Raw genomic sequence first — 23088 nt, forward strand, 5'->3', positions numbered from 1 at the left:
AAAATTCTCTCTCCCTCTCTCACTCTCCCTTTAAAAAAAAAAAAAAAAAAGACAGTTCTTGGGGCTGGGTATATAGCTCAGTTGGTAGAGTGCCTGCCTTGCATGCACATAGGCTCTGGATTCAATCCCCAGCACCACACAAAAAAGCAGTTCTTGCAGGAGACATCAGCACAAATCAAACTTAGACCTGGAGGGTGAAAAAACAGGAACGCTGGAGATTTATTCAAGAGCCTTTTATGTATTGTTCAGACTCAAACAAAACCCATAGCTCACTCAGGTAGGCAAGCCTCGAGGTGCTACACTCATCCCCCAGTTCAGCAACAACCAGAAATTGGAGATCTGCAGAGCTGGTGGTCTGATAGGAAGCCACAAGATTTCAAAAGAGCCTACCAGCTTTCAACCATATGTATTATGTGTCTAGATTCTGAGGCTGCCTTTGGAGTTCACCCCGCAGAGGACTGAAGCATTCATCATCTGCCCTATTCATGGCACACAATTGAGGGAAAATAAAGCATGGTGAAAGCAAACTACACACAGGGAAGACACTGTATGCCTGATCCTAGTAACTTAGAGCTGAGTCCATAAATTCCAGAACACTTTTGAAATTTCTGATTATGTGGCCAAAACCTGGGAAATGTTTGGGGCTACTTGGCTCTGAGAAAACACATTCTCTTTCAAGTATCTGCTAAAACTAAAGCTGAAAGCCACCGTCAGTTATGTGAAGTAGAAGTCAGGATTTGAAGCTGTCCTGACTAAATGAATAGGCCACAAGTTCTGGCCTTCAGTAAATTTTTTGTGAATGAATAAATCTGTATTCTCACTGATTTGATTGATCCCTAATATAGGACCTCTACCTATATGAATAAAAAAATTTATAAAACAATAAATTAGATAGTGTGAGGAAAACTTTTTTAAGACAACATGTATCTCTAATATTCAAAAAGCTCCTACAGGGGCTGGGGATGTGGCTCAAGTGGTAGTACTCTCACCTAGCATGCGTGAGGTGCTGGGTTCGATTCTCAGCACCACATAAAAATAAAATAAAGATATTGTATCCACCTAAAACTAAAAAATAAATATAAAAAAGCTCCTACAACTTAATTTTTTTATAAAATCTAGGACAGTGTCACACTCCTATAATCCTAACTACTTGGGAGGATGAGGCAGGAGGATCACAAGTTCAAGATCAGACTGGGCAACCTAGCAAGACCCTGTCTCAAAAAAAAAAAAAAACACCTAAAATATAACTCAGTGGTAGAGTACATACCTAGCATGCATGAGGCCCTGGATTTAATCCACAGTACTAAAAAAATAAGTAAAAGGATCACTCAGATGGCATTGTTGAGAATACACTGAAATGGGATAGGACTCTCCTAATGCAAGTCCAGTAGGGAGGCTATTACAAGAATGCAGGGAAGAGATGATGGTGGGTCAGATCAGGGTGATCAGATTTTGGATATGAAAGCTCAGACGTGGAGTATGAGAGAATGAGAGGAGTTAAGATGACTCCAAGGTTTTGGCCTGAGTAACTGGAAAAATGGAGTTGCCATTTACTGAAGTAAGTGTCCAGAACAGAGGCTTCCTGACTGCAGGCACTGCGGAACAATGAGAAATTTAAGGTGCTCTGGAATCCAATCAGAAAGGCAATCAGAAAAGCACATTGGACAGAGTTTCAAGACAGGACTTTAGTCCCTGGGAGGGAGGCTGATAAAAACAAAGCATAGAGAAATGAGGCAGGTTACCATGGGATTCTGGCACAGAGAAACCAGACAAGAGTCCAGTTATCAGAGCTGAGGCACAAGGCCAACACAGCGACTTGAGGCCAAATTACAGAGTGTGCAGTAGCCTCAGTCCATCTACTTCAGATCAGGCTGCAATCTAGAAATGGGAAAGAGGCTAGTGACTAGTAAGGGTTAGGAGCCTGGGGAAGAAGGCAACAAAAAAAGCCAGAAGCCAGAAAGAATTGACTCCATCTTCTCCAGCACTCATACCATAGCATAAGGGCGATATTGGATTATTATAGATTGAGACCATGCCTTGAACAAATCACTATATGAAAGGACCAGACAGGCAGAAATGTGAGCCCCTCCAAGAGGGGTACCATTTCATATGTCTGATACCTTCAGAGGGGAAAAGATGGGTCTGGGATAGGAAGGACTTGGGAGTGTTAGTTGGCCAGGGAACTGTGAGATAAAAGCAAGAAACATTTTGGGACCAGATGGGAGGCAATGTAGCTACCATTATCTCCCTGTCAGCAAAGGGAAGGAAAGCAATCTCAAGAAGGATGGTTTTAAAAGTTGGGGAGGGGGAAGTTGCTCTCAAATTGGGGGCAGGCAAGGTGGGTAGTTCTTCTTAAAAGTGTAAAGTTGAGCAGAAAAACTAAGGTGAAATTGGACTAAGTAATGTCAGTTTGCCAAATTTGTTTTTGAATTTCCAAGACATACTTTTCTACACCCTTTCTTTCCCACCCAGAAAATAAGACATTTCCACCAAAATACAAAGAACTTCTTTTAAAATTAAAGCAAATAAGGGGAAAACATCTACAGTGGCTCACTGATATTTTCACTAGTGGATTTATTTTTTAATAAAGATACACCTATAAAACCATTTTATGATTTATTATGCAGAAAATAATTTGTTTAGTTGGCACTAAGAATGAAATTGGGTTTATTTTCTAGAAGCGACAGGTTAATGCACACTATCAAGCAATTAGAAAGCAGTAGACATTTGCAAACCTCTGGTTGGAAGTGTCTGTATAAACTCCTGACTTTTTTCTTGACCCACATTTCTACAACAGGCAGATTTCCTATACATATGCATATACCATAAATTAACAGCCTCCTCAACTTTCACAAAAGTTCTCTATATTCAAAAACGTTAGGTTTTAAAGTCAATATATGACAGGTATTGCAGAGAGAGCTATGAAGCCCAGTGACAACATTTGCTAGATAGTGTTGGTAACTCACCAGCCTCTTAGCCCGTGTGATTAAATTTTGTGCTTCAGTAAATATGCAAACTACATTATGTCATGAACTCTGGAGTCATTCTTGAATAGTCAACACATACTTTGAATGTTACATCTGAAAAGGCTAAGGATCTCCTGTTTTAAGAGATTTATTTGTCATAAATATATATATATATATGTATATATATATTTGTCATAAATATACAAATTCATAAGTGTGAAAATTTTTGATAAGTTAAATATTATTGCCAAAAAGCAATGAAACCACAAAGTAACAACTTTGCAATGATTTCTACCCTTTGACTAATTCTACTTGTGGGAATCTATGATTAGAAATATAGATGACTCATGCATAAATTTGCGTATTATTACATTGTTTATAATAAAATATAATAAAATGGCCCAAGCCTGTAATCTAGCTACTTGGGAGGCTGAAGCAGAAGGATTGCAAATTCAAGTACAGGCTCAGCAACTTAGTGAAACCATGTATCAAAATAAAAATTAAAAAAGGCTGAGGATTTAGCACAGTGGTAGAGCACCCCTGGATTTAAAGCCCAGAAGTGAGGATTGGACTTGTGGGGTTAAAGGTAGAGTGCTTGTCTAGCATATATGAGGCCCTGGGTTCGATCCTCAGCACCACATAAAAAGATAAATACATAAAATATAGACATTGTTTCCATCTACAACTAAAAAAAATAAAATAATTTAAAAAAAACCTCAGAATCACCCCAAAAAAGAAAAATCAGAATCTAATGAGGAATGGTCATAAATTGTAAGTCAAAGATAGTGAAATATTATTGAGCTATTAAAATTATACATATAAGGTCTTTTAATGATGTGGGGAAATAATTATTACATAATGGCTGAAATAGAAAAAAAAATTACATAAATAGGGAGAGTGAGAGCTGGAAGTGTAATACAGTGCTAAAGTGCTTACCTAGCAAGCTCCAGACCCTACATTCAACCCCCAGGACCATAAAAAAAGGCATATATAGACAGAATGATATCACCTGTATGAAAGATACATGAGGAATGACTAAAATAAAACACTAAAATGGTAATTTCCAGTTAATAAAATATGGCTAATTTTTCTGTTCCTTTTTAATTTTAAAGTATCTTCCAAATTTTATACATGAGCATATATTATTTATAATGAAAAACAAAGAATTAAAGATCAAGTTGTAAATGACCACAATGTAAAAATACAAAAGCAGTAGCTAAAAAGGTAAAAAAAAAAACAAGAGTCAATGAGTTTTGTTTTACAATTATTATGTATGTACTCAGTCTATCATATTTGGCTAAAAGCTTCTTAAAGAAACATTCTCTAAATCATCTTCATAAATCAAATAATACTTATAAGAAGCACTTGATATTAATTAATAAATAAACCCATGGCAAATTATAATGGCTATTTAATGTAATAGAAAAAGTGAGTTTAATAGTCAAAACAAGTATTTTCCTGGTATATAAATATGTCTGGAAAAGAAAAACATTTGGGCTTTGGAGCATTATGGTGCTTTGGTCTGGCAATCAGTAGGAACAGAGGTATACCACATAGAAGAAAGTGAACATGGAAGCACATAGATAGTGTTGGTGGCAGAAATAACAGCACCCCAAGGCTTAAAACTCTCAAGCTTGTTTTCTGTCTCCACACAAAGCACTCTCCTATAGAACCCTTGTCCCCAGGGGTATAGCCAAGATGTGGCCAATCCTTGGGGGTATAAGATTCTCAAAATGGAAGATAACAGCAATAACGTGATGGTGGGAACAGCTTTGATTTAGCTCTATTATTTTTGAAAATAATTCTCAAGTACTAGTACTTCATTAGTAAGAACAAATTATGTGTGACACAACTTAGAACAGACTGTAACACTATAGCATAAGTGACTCCTTGGTTGAGAGCTGCCACAGTGACAACAATAACATCACCAGGTACAGTGGAGCATACCTGTAATCCCAGCAACTCAGGAGGCTGAGGCAAGAGGATCGCAAGTTTAAGTCCAGCCTGAGCAACTTAGCTCAGAGACTCTGTCTTAAAATAAAAAATAAAAAGGGCTGAGGATATAGCTCAGTAGTAAAGTGCCCCTGGACTCAATCCCTGGTACCAAAAAGAAAAAGTCAATGCAATAAATACTTATTATAACAGGCACCATGATCACTTTCAAACAAGGAGTTGCCCACACCAGAGTGTTGGTGCATTTCAGGCTGGAGGGTATAGCTCAGTGGTAGAGTGCTTGCCTAGCATGTGTGACAACCTTGATTCAATCTCTAATAGCACAAAAAGACTAAATGTTAAACTGCCCATTTCAGGACACTCAGCTACTGAGTGGCAGCACTAGAACTCTAACACAGGGCAGGACTCCTGCCTAGGTTGCAGTAGCAGCAACAGAGGGAACAATTATAGCAGAAGCAATTCCAACAGTAGTAGCAGAAATAGTAGTAACAACTATAATCATAACAGGAAACATCTCTAACCTGCTTACCTCTTGCCTGTTCTAAAGGTGTTACGTATGATAATGTTTCATTTATACTTCAAAACAAAAATGCCAAAGATATTGGTATCACCACTATCTCCATTTTACAGGTAGGGATATTGAGGCAGAGTTGCTAAATTATTTGGCCAAGGTCAAAACCAGAAAGTGACAGAGGCTGCATTTGAATTAAGAGTTTGACCTTTTGCCTGGCTTACTAGGTAGTCTATACTGCCGTATAGGTTTTATTTTAAAGCCAAACATATGTTGTTGCTTTAATCCTTATGGTATTTCTTTTAAAATAAGACACTGGTTTTATCCAATGGACAGACTTTGGAAAAGAACTTCCCATCTCTTCCAACTTTTCTGGAATAAAGATTTTAAATTAAGAGAACATAACCCAGTCCTTTCCCTTTCTCTCTCTCTCTCTCTCTCTCTCTCTCTCTCTCTCTCTCTCTCTCTCTCTCTCAAGAGACCAGGTCTATGTTGCTCAAATTCTTGGGCTCTAGAGATCCTCCTGAGTAGCTGGGATGAAAGGCAGATGCCACCACAACTGACTATACTTGGTCTTTTAAAGCACCCTGGCAAGTGACCTCAAGTACCTATGTTGTCGCTGACCCTATACTGCATTAAGTATTGTAAGCACATGGAAGGCAGAATGAAAATAGCTATATTCCATTTGTTCAATGTTCTGACTTAAGCTTTTATGGATACAGATGTTCCTAATTCAGTGTGTCGGGCCAACATTTCCTTGCTCCTTCTATAATTTCAAATAGGGCTTTATTCCAGACTACTAAAGATTCATGAGTTGTCTGTTTTCTCCCTCATTCTATAAGTCTTTTATTCAACACATACGGTTAGATAAAAAGAAAAGAGGAAAAGAAGCACAATTGAAATTGGTATTAAAAAGATGACAAACATATTCTTGGTCACAGTTCCTATTTTGGGACAGATGTACATTCCAAAACTATTAAGTAAGTCACTAATTTTCTGTGCTTCTATTTCCTTAGCAGCAGAGAAGAACATGCTGCTGGATGCAGGGCACACGCCTATAATCTCAGTTACTCAAGAGGCTGAGGCAGGAGAATCACAAGTTGGAGGCCTGCCTTGACAGGTTAGCAAGACCCTGTCTCAAAATACAAAAGGGCTGGGGAGATAGCTAGGTGGTAGAGCACCATGGGCTCAATCTCTAGTACAACAAAGAAGATTTTTTTTTTTTTTGGTACTGGGGATTGAACTCAGGGGTGCTTAACGACTGAGCCACATCCCCAGCCCAGCTCTTTTTTTGTATTTTATATAAAGATGGGGTCTCACTAAGTTGCTTGGCACCTTGCTAAATTGCTGAGGCTGGCTTTGAACTTGTGATCCTCCTGCCTCAGCCTCCCGAGCTGCTGGGATTACAGGTGTGCACCACCGCAACATACTGCTAGAAGTAAAAATCAAAAGCAAATAGGGAGCAAATCAAACACAGAGACAGAAGAATCATACTTGCAAAGTACATATAGTTTGGGAGGTACAGACTCCTATGAAAAATTTAAGAGACAAGGTCAGAAAATGTCATTCTCTGGAAAAGAAAGTAAGACACAACATAAAATAGCTGACACCGGAAGTCAGTGGAAATCTTTCCTGGAAATAATTCATGCTAAAATAATTTATAAATGTGGTGTTCTGAGTCTCATGTAGAGACTCAAGGTCACTGCTCTATCTCATTTTATCTAATAGTATTTGGATGAAAAAGTATTGTTTCAGGGTTGGCAGAGAGCATGCTGTACCCAATAGCCGGGCTGGCTAAGGTTTATGACCTTGAGAACAAAGTTTTGAGCAGATGACTCTGCCACAAAAGCCACACACTATGACAAATGAACAAAGCCAGTTAGTGACTTGGTAAATATCAGTTATCTTTACACTCTAGTTCCCTCAACACACTCCAATTTCCAAAACCGTTGGTCAATGCCTCCATGTCTCCCCTGACCTCAGTTTATTCTCTCACCCCTTCTATATATACAAAAAGGGGGGCCTAGAGAGGTTGAAGAAACACCCAAAAGCATAGATCAAAGTAATGGTGAAGCACCCAGATCTGTGTGACACCCAGGACCACACTCTTCATCACACCATAGGTCTTCCTCAACAGTACAGAAGAAGTAGAGGCTTAGAGCAAGTCACTGCCAAAATTCCAGAAGACAAAGGAATTACATGAGAGATACTCAGGAGACACAAGGAACTGGGCGTCAACCCTAGAGATATAGACAGACTTTCTGAAGACCATGAGATGGCACAAGAAGCTATTCTGAGGTCTCTGGAGAGACTCTGAGCTATGACTCAACACAAAACCACTCTGGGATAGTGTCCGAGATTCCAAGGTCATTTGTGGCTTAAAGCAGAGCAGCCCTTCTTCAGTAAGGGGCAGTGGCTGGACATAGACTGCCTAGGCCTCTGATTCTGGACACAAAGCTGACAATGTTAAATGAGGATCTAATATGCATAATATGAAGCCTGCCACTATAGCTGGTGCTTGAGAAACATCTGCAGCATTTATTTCTTTTAGAATGAAAGGGAGGGGCTGGGGTTGGAGCTCAGGGGTAGAGCGCTGGCCTAGCATGCATGAGGCACTGGGTTCGATCCTCAGCACCACATAAAAATAAAGGCGGCTGAGATTGTGGCTCAGCGGTAGAGTGCTCACCTAGCATGAGCAAGGCCCTGGGTTCGATCCACATAAAAATAAGTAAGTAAAATAAAGGTATTGTGTCCAACTACAACTAAAAAATAAATATTTAAAAGAAATAAAATAAAGGTATTGTGTTGACCTTTAACTAAAAAATAAATATTAAAAAAAAAGTATTGTGTCCATCTACAACTAAAAAAAAAAAACTTAAAAAAAAAAAAGAAGAAGAATGAAAGAGAAAAGTAAAAGTACTTAACTCCTCTTTCAGAGGAGGGAGGGAATAGGAGAACTGAAAACCCTCACAGGGCAGTTTGCTCATCTTGACCACCAGTGTGTGTGGTGATACACAGGTGATCCCTGCCACACAACCTACAGAACCACTGCTACCTTGACAGTGTGACAGTCTACTAGCAGCGATTTGATTTTGCAAGTGTCCTCTTTTGAAATGCATGTACCTGAAAGTACTTAAAAGTGCAACATAAAAGTTCTTGATATGAAATTTAATCAAAGCACTTATTAAGCTAAGATATAGAAATCTGATTGGCGCAGCTGGGGTTGTAGATCAGTGGTGGAACATTTGCCTAGCATGAGTGAGGCCCTGGGTTTGAACCCCAGCACCGCAAATAAATAAATAAAAGAATTCTGATTAAAAAAAGAAGAAGAAGAAAGAAAGAAAAAAAATCTAATTGGCAGAAGAAGGAAAGGAGGGAGAGAAGTATCACCTTAAAGCTCTGGGCTTTTAGGGGAAGGTGAGGACTTAATCTGTGGCTGAAAATGGGAACTAGAGTGCAGCATGAGAATGCTAACTGGGGCAGCTCCATCCAATACGGCAGCCACCAGTCACATGTGGCTATCAGCTCTTGAAATGCAGCTTATGCAACCAAGGAACTGAATTTCTAATTGTATTTAATCTTCTTTCTTTCTCCCCCTACCCGCATCTCTTTCACAGTGCTGGGGATTGAACCCAGAGCCTTGTGACTACTAGACAAGATCCCTACACTGAGCTCCATCCCCAGCCTGTTTTTAATCCTAATTAATTTAAATGTAAATAGCCATGTATGGATATCGATGAACATTGGATAACACAGGACTTGTGGGCGGGGGTGGGGGGTGGGGGGAGTGGGGTTAGGTAAGGAAAACACAGGAAGTAGAAAGTGATAAATACAAACTTTCTACTTCAAAACTGTTCCTAAGCCCTATATGCATTACTATACTGCTAACTTGCTTAGGACTTGACAGTTTTCTAACATCTGCATTTATTCTACATTTTCAAGATCTTATAACAACCCTATCAAGTAATTGTCATTATCATCATTTATAAATGAGACTCAGAGAATTCTGAGATTTGCTTAAAGAGACTCAGTGAAACAGGGCTCTGGTCATTTAACAGCAAAGCTGTCCATATGGCAAGGATTTCACCTCTTTCTTTAGGAAAAGGGAAGTATAGGATGGACCAATGCCTGTCAATCTCATCATTTTATTCTACAAAATTCTGAAAATATTCAGGGGCTAGGGTTATGGCTCAGCGGTAGAGCACTCGCCTTGCACATGCAAGGCCCTGGGTTCGATCCTCAGCATCACATAAAAATAAATAAACAAACAAATAAAGTTATTGTGTCCAACTAGATCTACAAAAAAACCTTTTAAAAAATTCCGAAAATATTCAGTGAGAGTCAGTCTCTTTTTTACTCCATAAGCTTCTCACCTACTTGGTATTCAGCTCCTTGGCATTAGGCATATTAGGCTGTGAGTGGGTAGAGGTCATTTCTCTTCCAAACCTGTTTCTGCTCCCCTTTTCCAAACTTGACCCCTCCATACACACACCAGTGAGGAGGACAGAAACCTGGAGAGTTCTAAAGAGGTTAGATTCCACTGTGGAAAGCAAAGGTGTCCCATATTATACATGCTGACATCTTCATGCCACTTACATTATAACTCTGAAATTCAAAATTGCAGGTCTCAAGATCTGACATGAAAATATGCATGTGGGACTGGGTTTTATCATGAGGACAACAGAGATTCCAAACGCTGCTTGACAATTAAGGGGGACAATGACAAAGACACAGCTATTTCAAACAAGTTCTTTCTGCCTATCATTGTACCAAGTTACTAAAATGTTTTCTGCAATCTTCCTTCAGATATTCTCTACAGACTCAGAAACCAGGTAGAAAAAATATAAGGGCAATGATTTTTTTATATTTAATATAAATTTGTAAATGTAAATCATCCTAGGCCGAGGGCTCTTGTCATGGGATAAAATATACACAAAAATGAATGTAAATATATTTGAAATTTTCCTTAGTGAAAGGTGGGGGGAAGGGGTACTGGGGATTGAACCCAGGGGCACTGTGCCACTGAGCTACATCCCTAGCCCTTCCAATTTTTTATTTTGATATAGGTTCTTGCTAAGTTACCCAAGCTGATCTTGAACTTGCGATCCTCCTACCTCAGCCTCTCAAATGTCTCTTTACTTCCTTTATTATTGTTCTGCCTACATACATCAATATTTATGTTTTTTCCTTATTTATATTCACATCTTCTGACTTTTAAAAATATTGGTTCAGCCATCATAATCTGCGATTATGCTATTGGCATGTTATTACTTACCAGGAGTTTTTGTTTTTAGCAACTTATTGCTATGTTATCTCATCACATTAAAGTCAAATAATGTTATGATAATTACCAAATACATATACCAATCCCAAAGGGATTCTGTGAAGATTAAATAATCTATGTAGAAAACATAACAGTGTCTGACACACAACCCGAGCTTAGTAATAGCTGGCCAGTAGAAATAGCAGCAACAGCAGCAGTAGTAGTAGTATTTTGAGATGAATATTCCTGCTTTTTTCCATTTGTGTAAATTTTTTCCTTTTCTTTCTTTCTTTTTTTTTTAATGTTTGTTTGTTGGCATTGGATATTAAACCTAGGGCCTCCTGCATGCTAGGCAGGAACTGTACCACTGAGCTACATCTCCAATCCTCTTTTAATTTTATTTTGTGACAAGGTCTCACTAACTTGCTAGGCTGGCCTTGAATTTATGATCCTTCTGTCTCAGCCTGCTGAGCAGATGGGATTACAAGCCACTGCACAGCTCCATTTTTTTTGTTTCATTGTTTTTGTTTTTGAACCTCATAAAAATTTGAAAAGGCCTGGAGGTAGGGCCCATGCCTATAATCCCAGCAACTAGGGAGGCTGAGGCGGGAGGATCACAAGTTCAAACCCAGCCTCAGCAACTTAGCAAGGCCCTAAGAAACTCAGTGAGACCCTGTCTCTAATAAAATATTTAAAAGGGCTGAGGATGAAGCTCGGTAGTTAAGTGCCCCTGGATTTAATCTCTGGTACCGAAAAAAAATTTTTTTTTGGAAAGGAAATGCAATAATGGAAAGTCACTGAGAGTCAAAGATTTGATTTTTTTAAGTCCTGGCTCTCTAATGTAATTGTTATGCAAATTCTGGCCTCATTATAGAGGTAGTGAGTGTCAGAAAAATCACCCTTTTGGATCTGGCCCTACAAGTCTTTGCTGCCATGTGAAAGAGCTTTCTCCCTTGGCCGCTATATTGTTCCCTAAATTAGTTAGAACTTGTAAACCCTCAAGTATAAAAAAGATCATGCAATTCTGTTAAAATGTAGAAGTCAGAAATGTAAAAAGTGCAATCGTTTTTCAGTGATATATTTTGAAAGGGCTAGACAGTTACAAGAAGGCTATGAAAAGTTAACAATTATACCCATATAGCCTTATGCAAAGAAAAGCACTCAGTACCTATTTCTGTGGCTGCCCAACAATCAGGACAAAGAGGCAACAGGTATCCTAGCTGTTATTCAGGTTGGAACACACTAGTGGAAAGCTTATCCCTCCCCTAACCAAAAGGGACAATCCTAGCCCTCAGAGAAGGTACTGTGTACTTCCTCCTCTCTGTCTTCAGTGGGCATGTGCCAGGTCCTGCCTAGAGATCCAAGGGCTTTGACCCTAACCACCCCTTGACTGATGACCCGCCCCTTGCTAAAGATTCTCAGAAAATAGTCTGCAAAGCTTGTATTTTTTTAAAAAACTCATTTGTTAAGCCTGAGTTCTCTGTATAACAGCCCATTGAGTTAGAGGAAAAGAATGTGCTTTTAGATCCTCCATTAGGAATAGAAACAATTTTCTATAACCATATTAATTATAACCAAATTAATTTTCTTTAACCATATTTAAACAGTACTAACCAGCCAATGTTATAATAATAATCAAGTAAAATAACAAGTGTAGAAGCATTCTGTAAACTCCAAATAGTTCTACAAATACAAAAAGAGTGGACAAGAGAAACAAGTTCATTGTACATCATGGTGACTAGAATTAATAGTAGTATATATCATATTAAAACTTAAAAACTGCTAAGAGTAAATTCTTATCACAAAGAAAGGATAAGGACCAAGGTAATGCAAATGTTAGTTTAATTTAGCCATTCAACTGTGTATACATACATCAAAATATGTTGTATAATGTAAATATACATATGCAATTATTTGTCTATTAAAAAATAAATATAATAAAGGAAAAAACACGTAAAGAGGAGAATTGTATATAAATAATTATATGCAGATAAACTTGAATCAAAATCTGTGCTTCTGTACCCATGTTCAGATTTGGAACCATTTCAAGACTGAAGACTCCATATTAATAATAAGATATCAATTATAATAATAAGATATCAATTTCCCCAACCTGTCCACAGAGTCTTGTAAGCCCATTTGAAATCCCTGCAGGTTTTTAAAAATAGAAATCAACAAGCTGATTCTAAAATTTTATGAATAAGTAAAGGAAATAAAATACATAAAAGCAACTTTAAAAAAGAACAAAGTTGGAGGACTCTCACCACCTGATTCTAAACTTCCTATAAAGTTACAGCAATCAGACAGTGTAGTATTAGCAAAACGATAGACAAAGAGGCCAACAGAACTGAAGATAATGTCTAAAAATAGACTCATATGTATATGGTCAATTGATTTTCAACAAACATGACAAGGCAATTCAATACAAAAGGAAAGTCTTTTCAACAGACAGTGCCAAAGCAATTCAAAACCCTATCTGCAAGGCCTCAACCCATACTTTATGCCACATAAGAAAAGATAACTCATAATTATCTACATGCAAAACCTAAGACTATAAAAATTCTAGAAAACCACATAGGAAAAAATCATAGTGAGTTACGCAAAGAATTCTTATATATGGCACAAAGAGCCTAAATCACAAAAGAACGACGAAAATGATAAACAGAACTCCATCAAATGTAAAAATTCTGCTCTTCAAATTTTTATTAAGAATATGAAAAAATTAGCCACACACTGGGGAAAATAAGTGCAAAACACATATCTGATTAAAGAGCTGGTATCCAAAATATAAAAAGAAATCTCACATCTCAATAATAAGAAAATTAACAACTCAATTTAAAAACTGGAGCAAAGATCTAGAGACATTTTACCATACAAAAAGATACTCGCCATCATTAGTTATTAGGAAAATGCAAAATTAAAGCCACAAGGAGATACCACTACACATGTACTAGAAGAACCAAAATATTTAAAACTGAAATACCACCATCTCACACCTATTACAATGGCTATTACTGGGGTGGGGGGGACAAAATACAAAACATAGAAAGTTAGGACTATGGGCTAGGATGCAGAGAAACTAGAACCCTGTGTTCTACAGGTAAGAATGTGAAGTGAAGCAGCTGCTATAGCAAACACTGAGGCAGCTCCTGAGATAATTAAAACTGTACTACCACATGATCTAGCAACCCCACTTATGGGTATATGTTTAAAAGAATTGAAAACAGAATCTCAAAGAGATATTTATACACCATGTTCAGAGCAACACTGATCACTAAAACCAAGAGATGGAAAAAATCCAAGTGGGTGAATGGATAAGCAAAATGTGCTAGACACACACAATGGAATATTATTCAGCCTTAAAAAGGAAGGAAATCCTGTCACATGCTACAACATGGATGAAACTTGAGAACATTATACTAAGTAAAACAAACCAGTCACAAAAAGACAAATAGTGTATGATTCACTCAACATGAGGCACCTAGAGTAGTCAAATTCATAGAGACAGAAAGTAGAACAGTGATTGCCATAGGTTGGGAAAGTGGGAAAAAGAACTGTTGTTTAATGAGTGCAGAGTTTCAGTTTTGTAAGATCCAAAACTTCTGGAGAGAGTTTGCACAATATGAATTTACTTAATGCCACTGAACTGTACATTTTTAAGTGATTAAGATAACAAATATGTGTTTTTTTTCCACCATAATTTTTAAAAACTGATACAGGGGCTGGGTGGTAGCTCAGTGGTAGAGTGCTTGCCTAGCACATGTGAGACCCTAGGTTCAATCCTCTGCACCACATAAAATAAATGAATAAAATAAAGCTATTAAAGAAAACTGATACATTAAGTGCTGGAAAAGATACAGAGTCACTGAAATTCTCACACCTTACTAGTGGAAATGTGAAATAACAAAGCCACTTTATTTTGGGTTGGGTGTAGGTGGCTTTTTTGTTGTTGTTTGTATGTTTTGTTTTATTGGTACTGGGAATTAAACCCAAGGGCACTCCACCACTGAGCTACATCTCCAGTTCTTTTTAATTTTTTAAAAATTTTTTTAAATTTATTTTTTAGTTTAACTGGACACAACATCTTTATTTTATTTATTTGTTTTTTTATGTGGTGCTGAGGATCGAACCCAGGGCCTCACATGTGCTAGACGAGCACTCTACCACTGAGCCACAACCCCAGCCCTAATTTTTTTATTTTTATTTTTTAGTTTTCAATGGATCTTTATTTTACTTATTTATATGTGGTGCTGAGAATTGAATCCAGCCTCACACATGCTAGGCAAGCACTCTACCACTGAGCCACAACCCCAACAATTTTTTTTTTTTTTTGAGACAGGTTCTCTCTAAATTGCTGAGATTAGCCTCCCTTTTATTATTTATTTTGAGACAGGGTCCCACTAAGATGCTGAGGATCTCACTAAATTGCTGAAGCTGGCCTCAAACTCATTATCCTCCTGCCTCAGCTTCCCAAGAAACTGGAATTATAGGTGTGTGCCACCACACCCAGCAATAGTGTCTTTATCAATAATAAAAGGTGGAAAACAATCAAAATGCCCATCAACTGATGAATAGGTAAACAAATTATATACACCCATACCACATTAGTTGGCAATAGAAGGAATGAATAACTGATAAAAGCATGTAATAGGTTGAATTATGTCCAGCCCAAAAAAATGTTTCTGGAGAACTTAAATATGTTTAAGTCCTAACCCCCAGAACCTGTGAAAGTAATTTTATTTGAAAACAGAAACTTGGCACTGAGCACACCTATAATCCCACAGACTCAGGAGGCTTGAAGCAAGAGGATTAAAAATTTGAGGCCAGCCTCAATCACTTAGGCACATCCTGCCTAAAAAATTTAAAATAAAGCAGAGGTGGGGGCAGGGGATAAAGTATCCCTAGATTCTATTGGAAGAAAGAAAGGAAGGAAGGGAGGGGAAAATAGAACCTTTGTAGATGTAATCAAGTTAAAATGAGGTCATACTGGATTGGCATGAGCCCTAATTTCGTAAGAGAAGGTATCTTTGTAAGAGAAGAAAGAGGGAGATTTGCTAACAGAGACATACAAATACACACAGAAAGACTCACACACTTTTGATTTCCAGGACAATCTGGAAAAGGCAAAACTACAGATCAGTTGTCCCCAGAGACTGAAGGTTGGGGTGGAAGTTCATTATCAAGGGACAGAAGGGAACTTTCTAGGATGGCAGACAGTTCTGCTTCTTGATTATGGTGGTAAAGATTATATGGCATAGAGTTGTAAATTGTAAATTGTACCCCAAAGAGATTTACTTTAAAAAATTGGGGGGGGGGGGGGAATGAACTCCCTTTATTTCACCAGTATGTCAAAATTTTTCTGTTTGGAAGAGAATTCCTATCATGTAAGAATTCCTATTATGTAAGCATTGAAATGAAAATAATTTTAGTTATAGACTAAAATCCATTGAATAAAATAGGAAACCCCCATAAAACCATACTGGGAGATAAATAAATAAGTGTAAATTGAAAGTTTAATGAAGATCAGGAGAATGTATTGCCTCACAAAGATGTATCACCTCATTACAAAGGGGAAAAGAGTTACTTTAGAGTGGAGAAGCGTTACAGATTCACCTTAGTTGACAGATCCACCTCAGTTAACAGGACCACTCAAAATCAGGTGCCTACTGGATATAATAACAGAAGCACTCTATGTTATTCCTGCCAAAGAGGCATAATCTGGATCTAATCACAAAGATACAACAGACAAACCCCAACTGAGGGACACTCTGCAAAATAATCTTCAAAAGTGGCAAGGTCCACAACAGTCAAAAATAAATTTTTAATGTCAAAAATAAAAGACTCAAAACTATTCCAATCAAAGAAGACTACAGACAATAATAACTAAATATCTATGATTCTGAACTAGATCTTCTTAGACCCAGTTATAGAGGACAATACAAGGCTATTTGGTAAAATCTAAATGAGGTCTGAGGATTAGATGGTAATAATGCATGGCTATTAATATTTTTTGATGGCTATATTTAGTTATATAGGACAACATCCTTGCTTCTAGGATACAATTTAAATATTCTGGAGTTACAGGGCATCACATCAGCAACTTATTCTCAAAGGGAAAATGTTATTAGTACTATACTCTCAATTTTTCTGTAAGTTTACAATTGTTTCAAAGTAAAAAAAAAAAAAAAAAAAAGTACAGGTTAAGTATTCTTTATACAAAATGCCTGAAACCAGAAGTGTCTAAGATTTCAGAACTTTCCAGAATTTAGAATGCAAATATAGATCTAGCCAGCTGAACATCCTTAATTCAAAATTCTGAAATCCAAAATGCTCCAAAATACTTCAGATTATCTCTGAAAAAGTGAGCGCAGTTTCTACAACAAAGACAGTGTTTTAAAAATGGAAAGGCATCCAAAGGAATCAAGTTTTGCTTCACCTTAAAGGCTGACACCAAATCTTAAGTTATGTGATTAGAATGACAGGCTCCTACTTTTTCAGAGACTGAGATATCAGAGTGGGTCCAATTCAGATCTTAACAACAGTATCAGAATACCATTGTCTGAAACATTGATTCCACATTGTTTTGCATGAGGCTCTTGAAGTAAATGATTAAAGCATGTGATGACGCTGCACTAAGCTAGAGGCAATACAGACCACTTATCTATGCCTTAGACCTACCCTGTCCAACAAGGTAGCCATTAGTCACATGAAGATAGGAAAATACGGTTAATCCAGACTGAAAAGTGCTTTAAGTGTAAAGTACACAATAGATTTCAAAGACTTAGTACAAAAAAAAGCATGTGAAACATCTCATATTTTTTATGTTGATTTACATGTTGAAATGATCATATTTTGGACATATTAGGTTAAACAATTATTCAAATTATTTAAATGATATTAAAATTAATTCTATGGTTTATTTTTCTTTAGTGTGGCTATTAGAAAATTCCAAATTACATTTGTGGTTAATATTTTTTTTTTTTTTATTTTTATTATTTTTTTAAGATTTTTTTTTTACCTTTATTTACTTATTTATTTTTTATATGGTACTGAGGATCGAACCCAGGGCCTCGCACATGCTAGGCAAGCACTCTATCGCTGAGCCACAACCCCAGCCCCATTATTTTTTATTTTTTTGCAGTGCTAGAGATAAAACCCAGGATCTACAGCATGTTTGATAGTGCTGTCTTTGGTCATTTGTGAAATAATATTACTTGTACTATAGAAACTACAAAAGAGAATATTGATAGAATTCCAAGAAAAAGACTAAACTGTATATAGGCCCAGTTTATCCTTCAAAATCTAATCTTTTTAGAGATAATCTTTGCCTAACTTTTTACACTCCATTCAGCGTCAAAAAAGTACATATCTGAAAGTACCTGAAACTCTGAGGCACTGCTCCGCAGCTGGCTCACATTTGGTAAGGATCCTCCATGATACTGTGTAAGGCGCAGTTGCTGAAGCTTCTGAAACTGAACCTGGAAACAAAACAATTTCAAGACTGTTCAGAGATGACAGCAAGCATCAAAATGCGTTATTTTGTAGTGGAAAAGTCCAAGAATGAGTCTTGGTTTCAGTTTCTTCTCTACTTAAATGAACATAACCTTCAAGTTTCCGGTGCTTTCTGGTATTTGATTACTTCTCCATTTTTGGAAAGAACCTACCCATGATCCAAATGTCACCTGCCAGGACAGTAAGGTACTCTTGCAAGGTCTTTGAGTGTATAAGTGTAGTCATTGAGGCATAATCTTTAACAATAACAAAGAATTTCTTAAAAACTAAGCCATTATCTACAACCCTTATTCCATGCTCTTTCCCAGTCTCCATTTACACTCATTTGAAGTAACTCATATTTGAGATCATAAGTACAATTTTGCACCCTTACATTACAAACTTTTCTATGTCAACAGATAATCTTGTTTTTTTTTCTTTTCCTTTTTTGAGGGTATCACTGAAACAATACTCAGCCTTTTTTTTTTTTTTTGAAACAGGGTTTTGCTAAATTGCTGAGGTTGGCTTCCAATTTTCAATCTTCCCACCTCATTATCCCAAGGGTCACTAGGATTATAGGCATGCCCCTATATGTGCCTGGCTACACAATCATTTTTTGTAGCCATATAATATTTCTTCTTCTGAATCACTGCCTTAGAACATATTCCAAAGAGCAATTACTAAATCTCTAGATATGGATTGTTGGTTGTTTTTTTTTTTTTGTACTAGAGATTGAACTCAGGGGCACTCAACCCCTGCGCCACATCCCCAGCCCTATTTTGTATTTTATTTAGAGACAGGGTCACACTGAGTTGCTTAGTGTCTCTTAGTTGTTGAGGCTGGCTTTCAACTTGTGGTCCACTTGCCTCAGCCTCCTGAGCCACTGGGATTATAGGAGCGCACCACCATCACACTTGGCCTGGATTTTTTTTTTTTAACTTTCTTTTTTTTTTTTTTCTTTACTGGTGGATTACAGTTATACGTAATCATGGGATTTACTATTACATATTCATTCATGCTCACAATATAATATAATTTACCAATATCACTCCCCAGTATCCCACCCCTGGCTCCCTCCTTGCCTCCCTCTCCTTGGTCCCTTTCCTCTACAGATCTCCAAATCTACCCTGAATATGGATTTTTGTGAAGGAGGCCAAGTCAGTAGGTATAAAATGGTACCCCACTGATTTAATAAGCCTTTCTTCTATAAGTTCTTTCTTATATTTCTTTACAAAAGGCAGTAAACTAATTACAATTCTTAAAAACCCCAAAGTAGTCCAGTCTGGTCTTATGAATTCTATTTCTAAAGTAATAAATTAGCTCTGTGGTTATATAACCCTTGGTACTTATAATTCATATAGGAAGAAAGAGGTCATAGATGAGAGCCTGAGGCAGATTTTGACTCTTTCATTACTGTTTATTAATAATAATAAAAACTACCAGATCTGAGCTCCTAGGATGGATGGGGTGCTGTCCTCCTATGCTTTGCCCACTTCGTCCCTAACCTTCCCTAAAACCATGCAAGGGAGAGTGCATTACTCTGTTTTTTACTGACCTGGGGTCCCAGACTCAAGGAAGTTCAGTGACTTGCTCAAGGTCAAGCCACAGTTACCTCACTCAAAGCTCACGTTCCTATTTCGGCCATATTCTTTTCCTTTCTCCCATTTCTCTCAGCAACTTCACTACTTACAGACTCACAAAAAGGCCAGTGAACTAAATGTACTGCTGAGCCTATAAAGCTCTCTGATTTTAAAAAATATTTATCATGAAAAATTTCAAATACATACAAAATAGAGATGAATACAATGAAACCCCACCTGTCCATCTTAAAGCTTCAATGATTGTCAAGTTAGGTTCAATCTTATTTCTTCTTTACCCCATCCATTACCCACTGAAAGAAATCCCAGATAGCTGTCGTGGTGGGGCATACATGTAATTCCAGCAACTCAGGAGGCTGAGGCAGGAGGATTTAAGTTTGAGGTCAGCCTCAACAACTTAGTGAGAGCCTTTCTCAAAATTAAAAATAAAAAGGACTGGGGGTGCTGGGGATGTGGCTCAAGTGGTAGTGCACTCGCCTGGCATGCGTGCGGCCCGGGTTCGATCCTCAGCACCACATACAAACAAAGATGTTGTGTCTGCTGAAAACTAAAAAATAAATATTAAAAATTCTCTCTCTCTCTCTCAAAAAATAAATAAATAAATAAATAAAAGACTGGGGATATAGCTCAGTGGTAAAGTGCCTGTGGGTTCAATCCCCAGCAGAAAAAAAGAAAGAAAGAAATGAAATCCCAGACATTTTATCATTCCATATTTCAATATGTACCTGTTTGGAAATCTTAAAAGCATATAAAATTCTTTGGTATCTTTAACTTCCTTATACCCATAGTATCTGATTTCTCCAACATACGACAGAGGGAGATAGTTATAATATATTAATCAAAATCCAGATCTCAGAGTCAAATATGAGAAAGAGAACATGGCAAGCTTTTCCCACCTGTGAGCTGAGTTATAAGTCTCTCAGCCTTCAATCTTAACATTCTAAAAGCATTTACCAGAAACATTTGACTCCATCCATCCTTGAAATTCTCCAAACAAAACTCTTGAACACCTTGATCTAAAGCCTTTGATTCCTTCTTCAAAGGATCAATCAATCCATTTATTCACTTGTATAAAAACTTTAACTGTGTGTCAGTAAGTAGAATGCCAGGCACTGGCTTACTAAAATGATCATATGCCAAAGTTCCTGCCCTCAGAAAGTTCTCACAAAAGCTTCAACCCTTACCCCAAAACCTCAATACTTCAACCAAGCTAAATTCTAACTCCAGTTAAGTACCTGCCTTCAACTGAGCTCAAGGCCCTCTCACAGTGCCCCATTCCTGCTCTCCCTCTCAAGGGGCCTATTTCCAGAGACTGTTGCCCTATAGTATAAAGAACACTGAATTTGGAATCTAAATACCTGACCTTGTAACCTAGAGCTTTCATGTAGTTGGCCAAATTATTCTGTTGCCTCCTTCATAAAGAATTAAGAGAGAAAAGACATAGCCAGGCACAATGGTGCACACCTATAATCCCAACAGCTCAGGAGGCTGAGGCAGGAGGATCACGAATTCAAAGCCAGCCTAAGCAACTTAACAAGGCCCTAAGCAACCCAGTGAGACCCTGTCTCTAAAAAAAAAAAAAAAAAAAATTAAAAAGGGCTTGGGATGTGGCTCAGTGGCTAAGCACCCTGGCTTCAATCCCTGGTACCAAAATAAATAAATAAATAAATAAATAAATAAATAAATAAATAAATAACATGATATGTAAAGCCCTGGACAACTTCTCAAACCAGCTAAAACTTTGAGTTATATTTATATTTTCCTCTTTTGAAATTTAGAATCATTGAGCTAAAGAAACTTGAGTCTGTATTCAACATCTTCATATTCACAGATGATTGAAAATGAAGACTAAAAAATGATTAGCCTAAGATAGAGGTCACAGACTGACAGCCTAGACAGAGTTCTGCTTGAACCACAAGATGTTAACCCACTCAATGTTTTAAATTTCAATTTTTAAAAAGTAGAAGACTGCATAAAAATCTAGACTTCCAACTTCTCTTGACTGAAAGTTCAAAAACACTGAATCTATATGCTTGCATGGCAACACTGGATAGAGCCCCAAAGTATCAAGTGGCTCGGACAGGGCTTGGGTTGTCCTGTTTGCCCAAATCCAAGGCATACTCTATTATTCCTCCATTATGGCCAGAATAATCTACCATTTATCATCTCATTCCTGGCCCCTCTACTCATTTTCCTTACAGACCTCAGCTTATAACTTGAGTTAGGAACCTATGGTCACACACTTCAGCGGAATTTCTTTAAATACCTATATGAAATGAGACCAAAGCCTCCCAAATTCCTTTTTAGAAAAGTCTCACAATAGGGCTGGGTTTGTGGCTCAGCGGTAGAGCGTTCATCTAGCACGTTCGAGGCCCTGAGTTCAATCCTCAGCACCACACAAAAATAAATAAATAAAATAAAGGTATTGTGTCCAACTACTTCTAAAAAAGTAAATTTAAATAAACAAAATAAAGGAATTGTGTCTAACCAAAAATAAATATTTAAAAAAAAAAAGAAAAGTCTCACAATAGCAACACAATTCCAGTCAAAATTCCAGCAAGAGGGCTAAGGGTAGTGCCCAGTGGTAGAGCACATGCTTAGCATGCTTGAGGCCCTGAGTTCAATACCCAGCACCAAGATCAAACAACAACAAAAAGCAAATCTTTTTTATTGAAATTGATGAGATCATTCTAAAATTATAGATGTGCAAATGATCTAACTAAAATAACCAAAGCAATTTTTAAAAAGAGCTAAACTGGAGGACAAACTGATTTCAAGACTTACTATAAAGTTACATAAGCAATCCAGAGAGTGTGCTATTATCAAAAAGAGAGATCTATATACCAATGAAACAGAAGAGAGTACAAAAATAGACTCTCACATATATGGCCAACTGATCTTTTACCAAACTGCCACAGCAACTCAATAGGGACAGAAAAGACTTTTTAACAAATGCTGCTGAAACAACTGAATGTCCTTGTGGGGGACATTTTTGAGTATACTGGCATTCAACATGACAGGCAGATTCAAACCCTAGCTCTGCCATTTACCAGCCATGTAACCTCTCCAAATCTCTAGATACTCCTCCACAAAACAAAGGAAATTCTCAATACAGACTAGAGGGTCATTCTCAGGACTATAGGAGATAACACAAAGGGATTAGCCCAGTGCCCACCAAAGGACAGCACTCAATATTTAGCCCAAACCTAATCTTTCTAGTCTTCTCTGTCCATTTTTCTCTCAGAGGCCTCACTATTCTATAATATTTCTATGGTTTATTTACTTTAATATAAAAATAATGGTTTT

At 37.3% G+C, this 23088-nt stretch overlaps 1 protein-coding gene across 1 annotated transcript in view; it reads right to left on the bottom strand.

Annotated features, from left to right (window-relative positions):
- The window catches only part of Crtc3 (CREB regulated transcription coactivator 3), a 107826-nt gene that overhangs the window by 79407 nt on the left and 5331 nt on the right, over positions 1-23088 (bottom strand). Inside the window, exon 2 of the mRNA XM_046437951.2 lies at positions 18073-18171. Within this exon, the coding sequence (XP_046293907.1) occupies positions 18073-18171 (99 nt within the window). The remainder of the gene's footprint in view (positions 1-18072; positions 18172-23088) is intronic.

The sequence above is a fragment of the Marmota monax genome, unplaced genomic scaffold (assembly GCF_021218885.2).
Source record: "Marmota monax isolate L192 unplaced genomic scaffold, Marmota_monax_Labrador192_F-V1.1 WCK01_AAM20220418_F8-fsc00005, whole genome shotgun sequence".
NCBI classification, from domain to species: Eukaryota; Metazoa; Chordata; class Mammalia; order Rodentia; family Sciuridae; genus Marmota; species Marmota monax.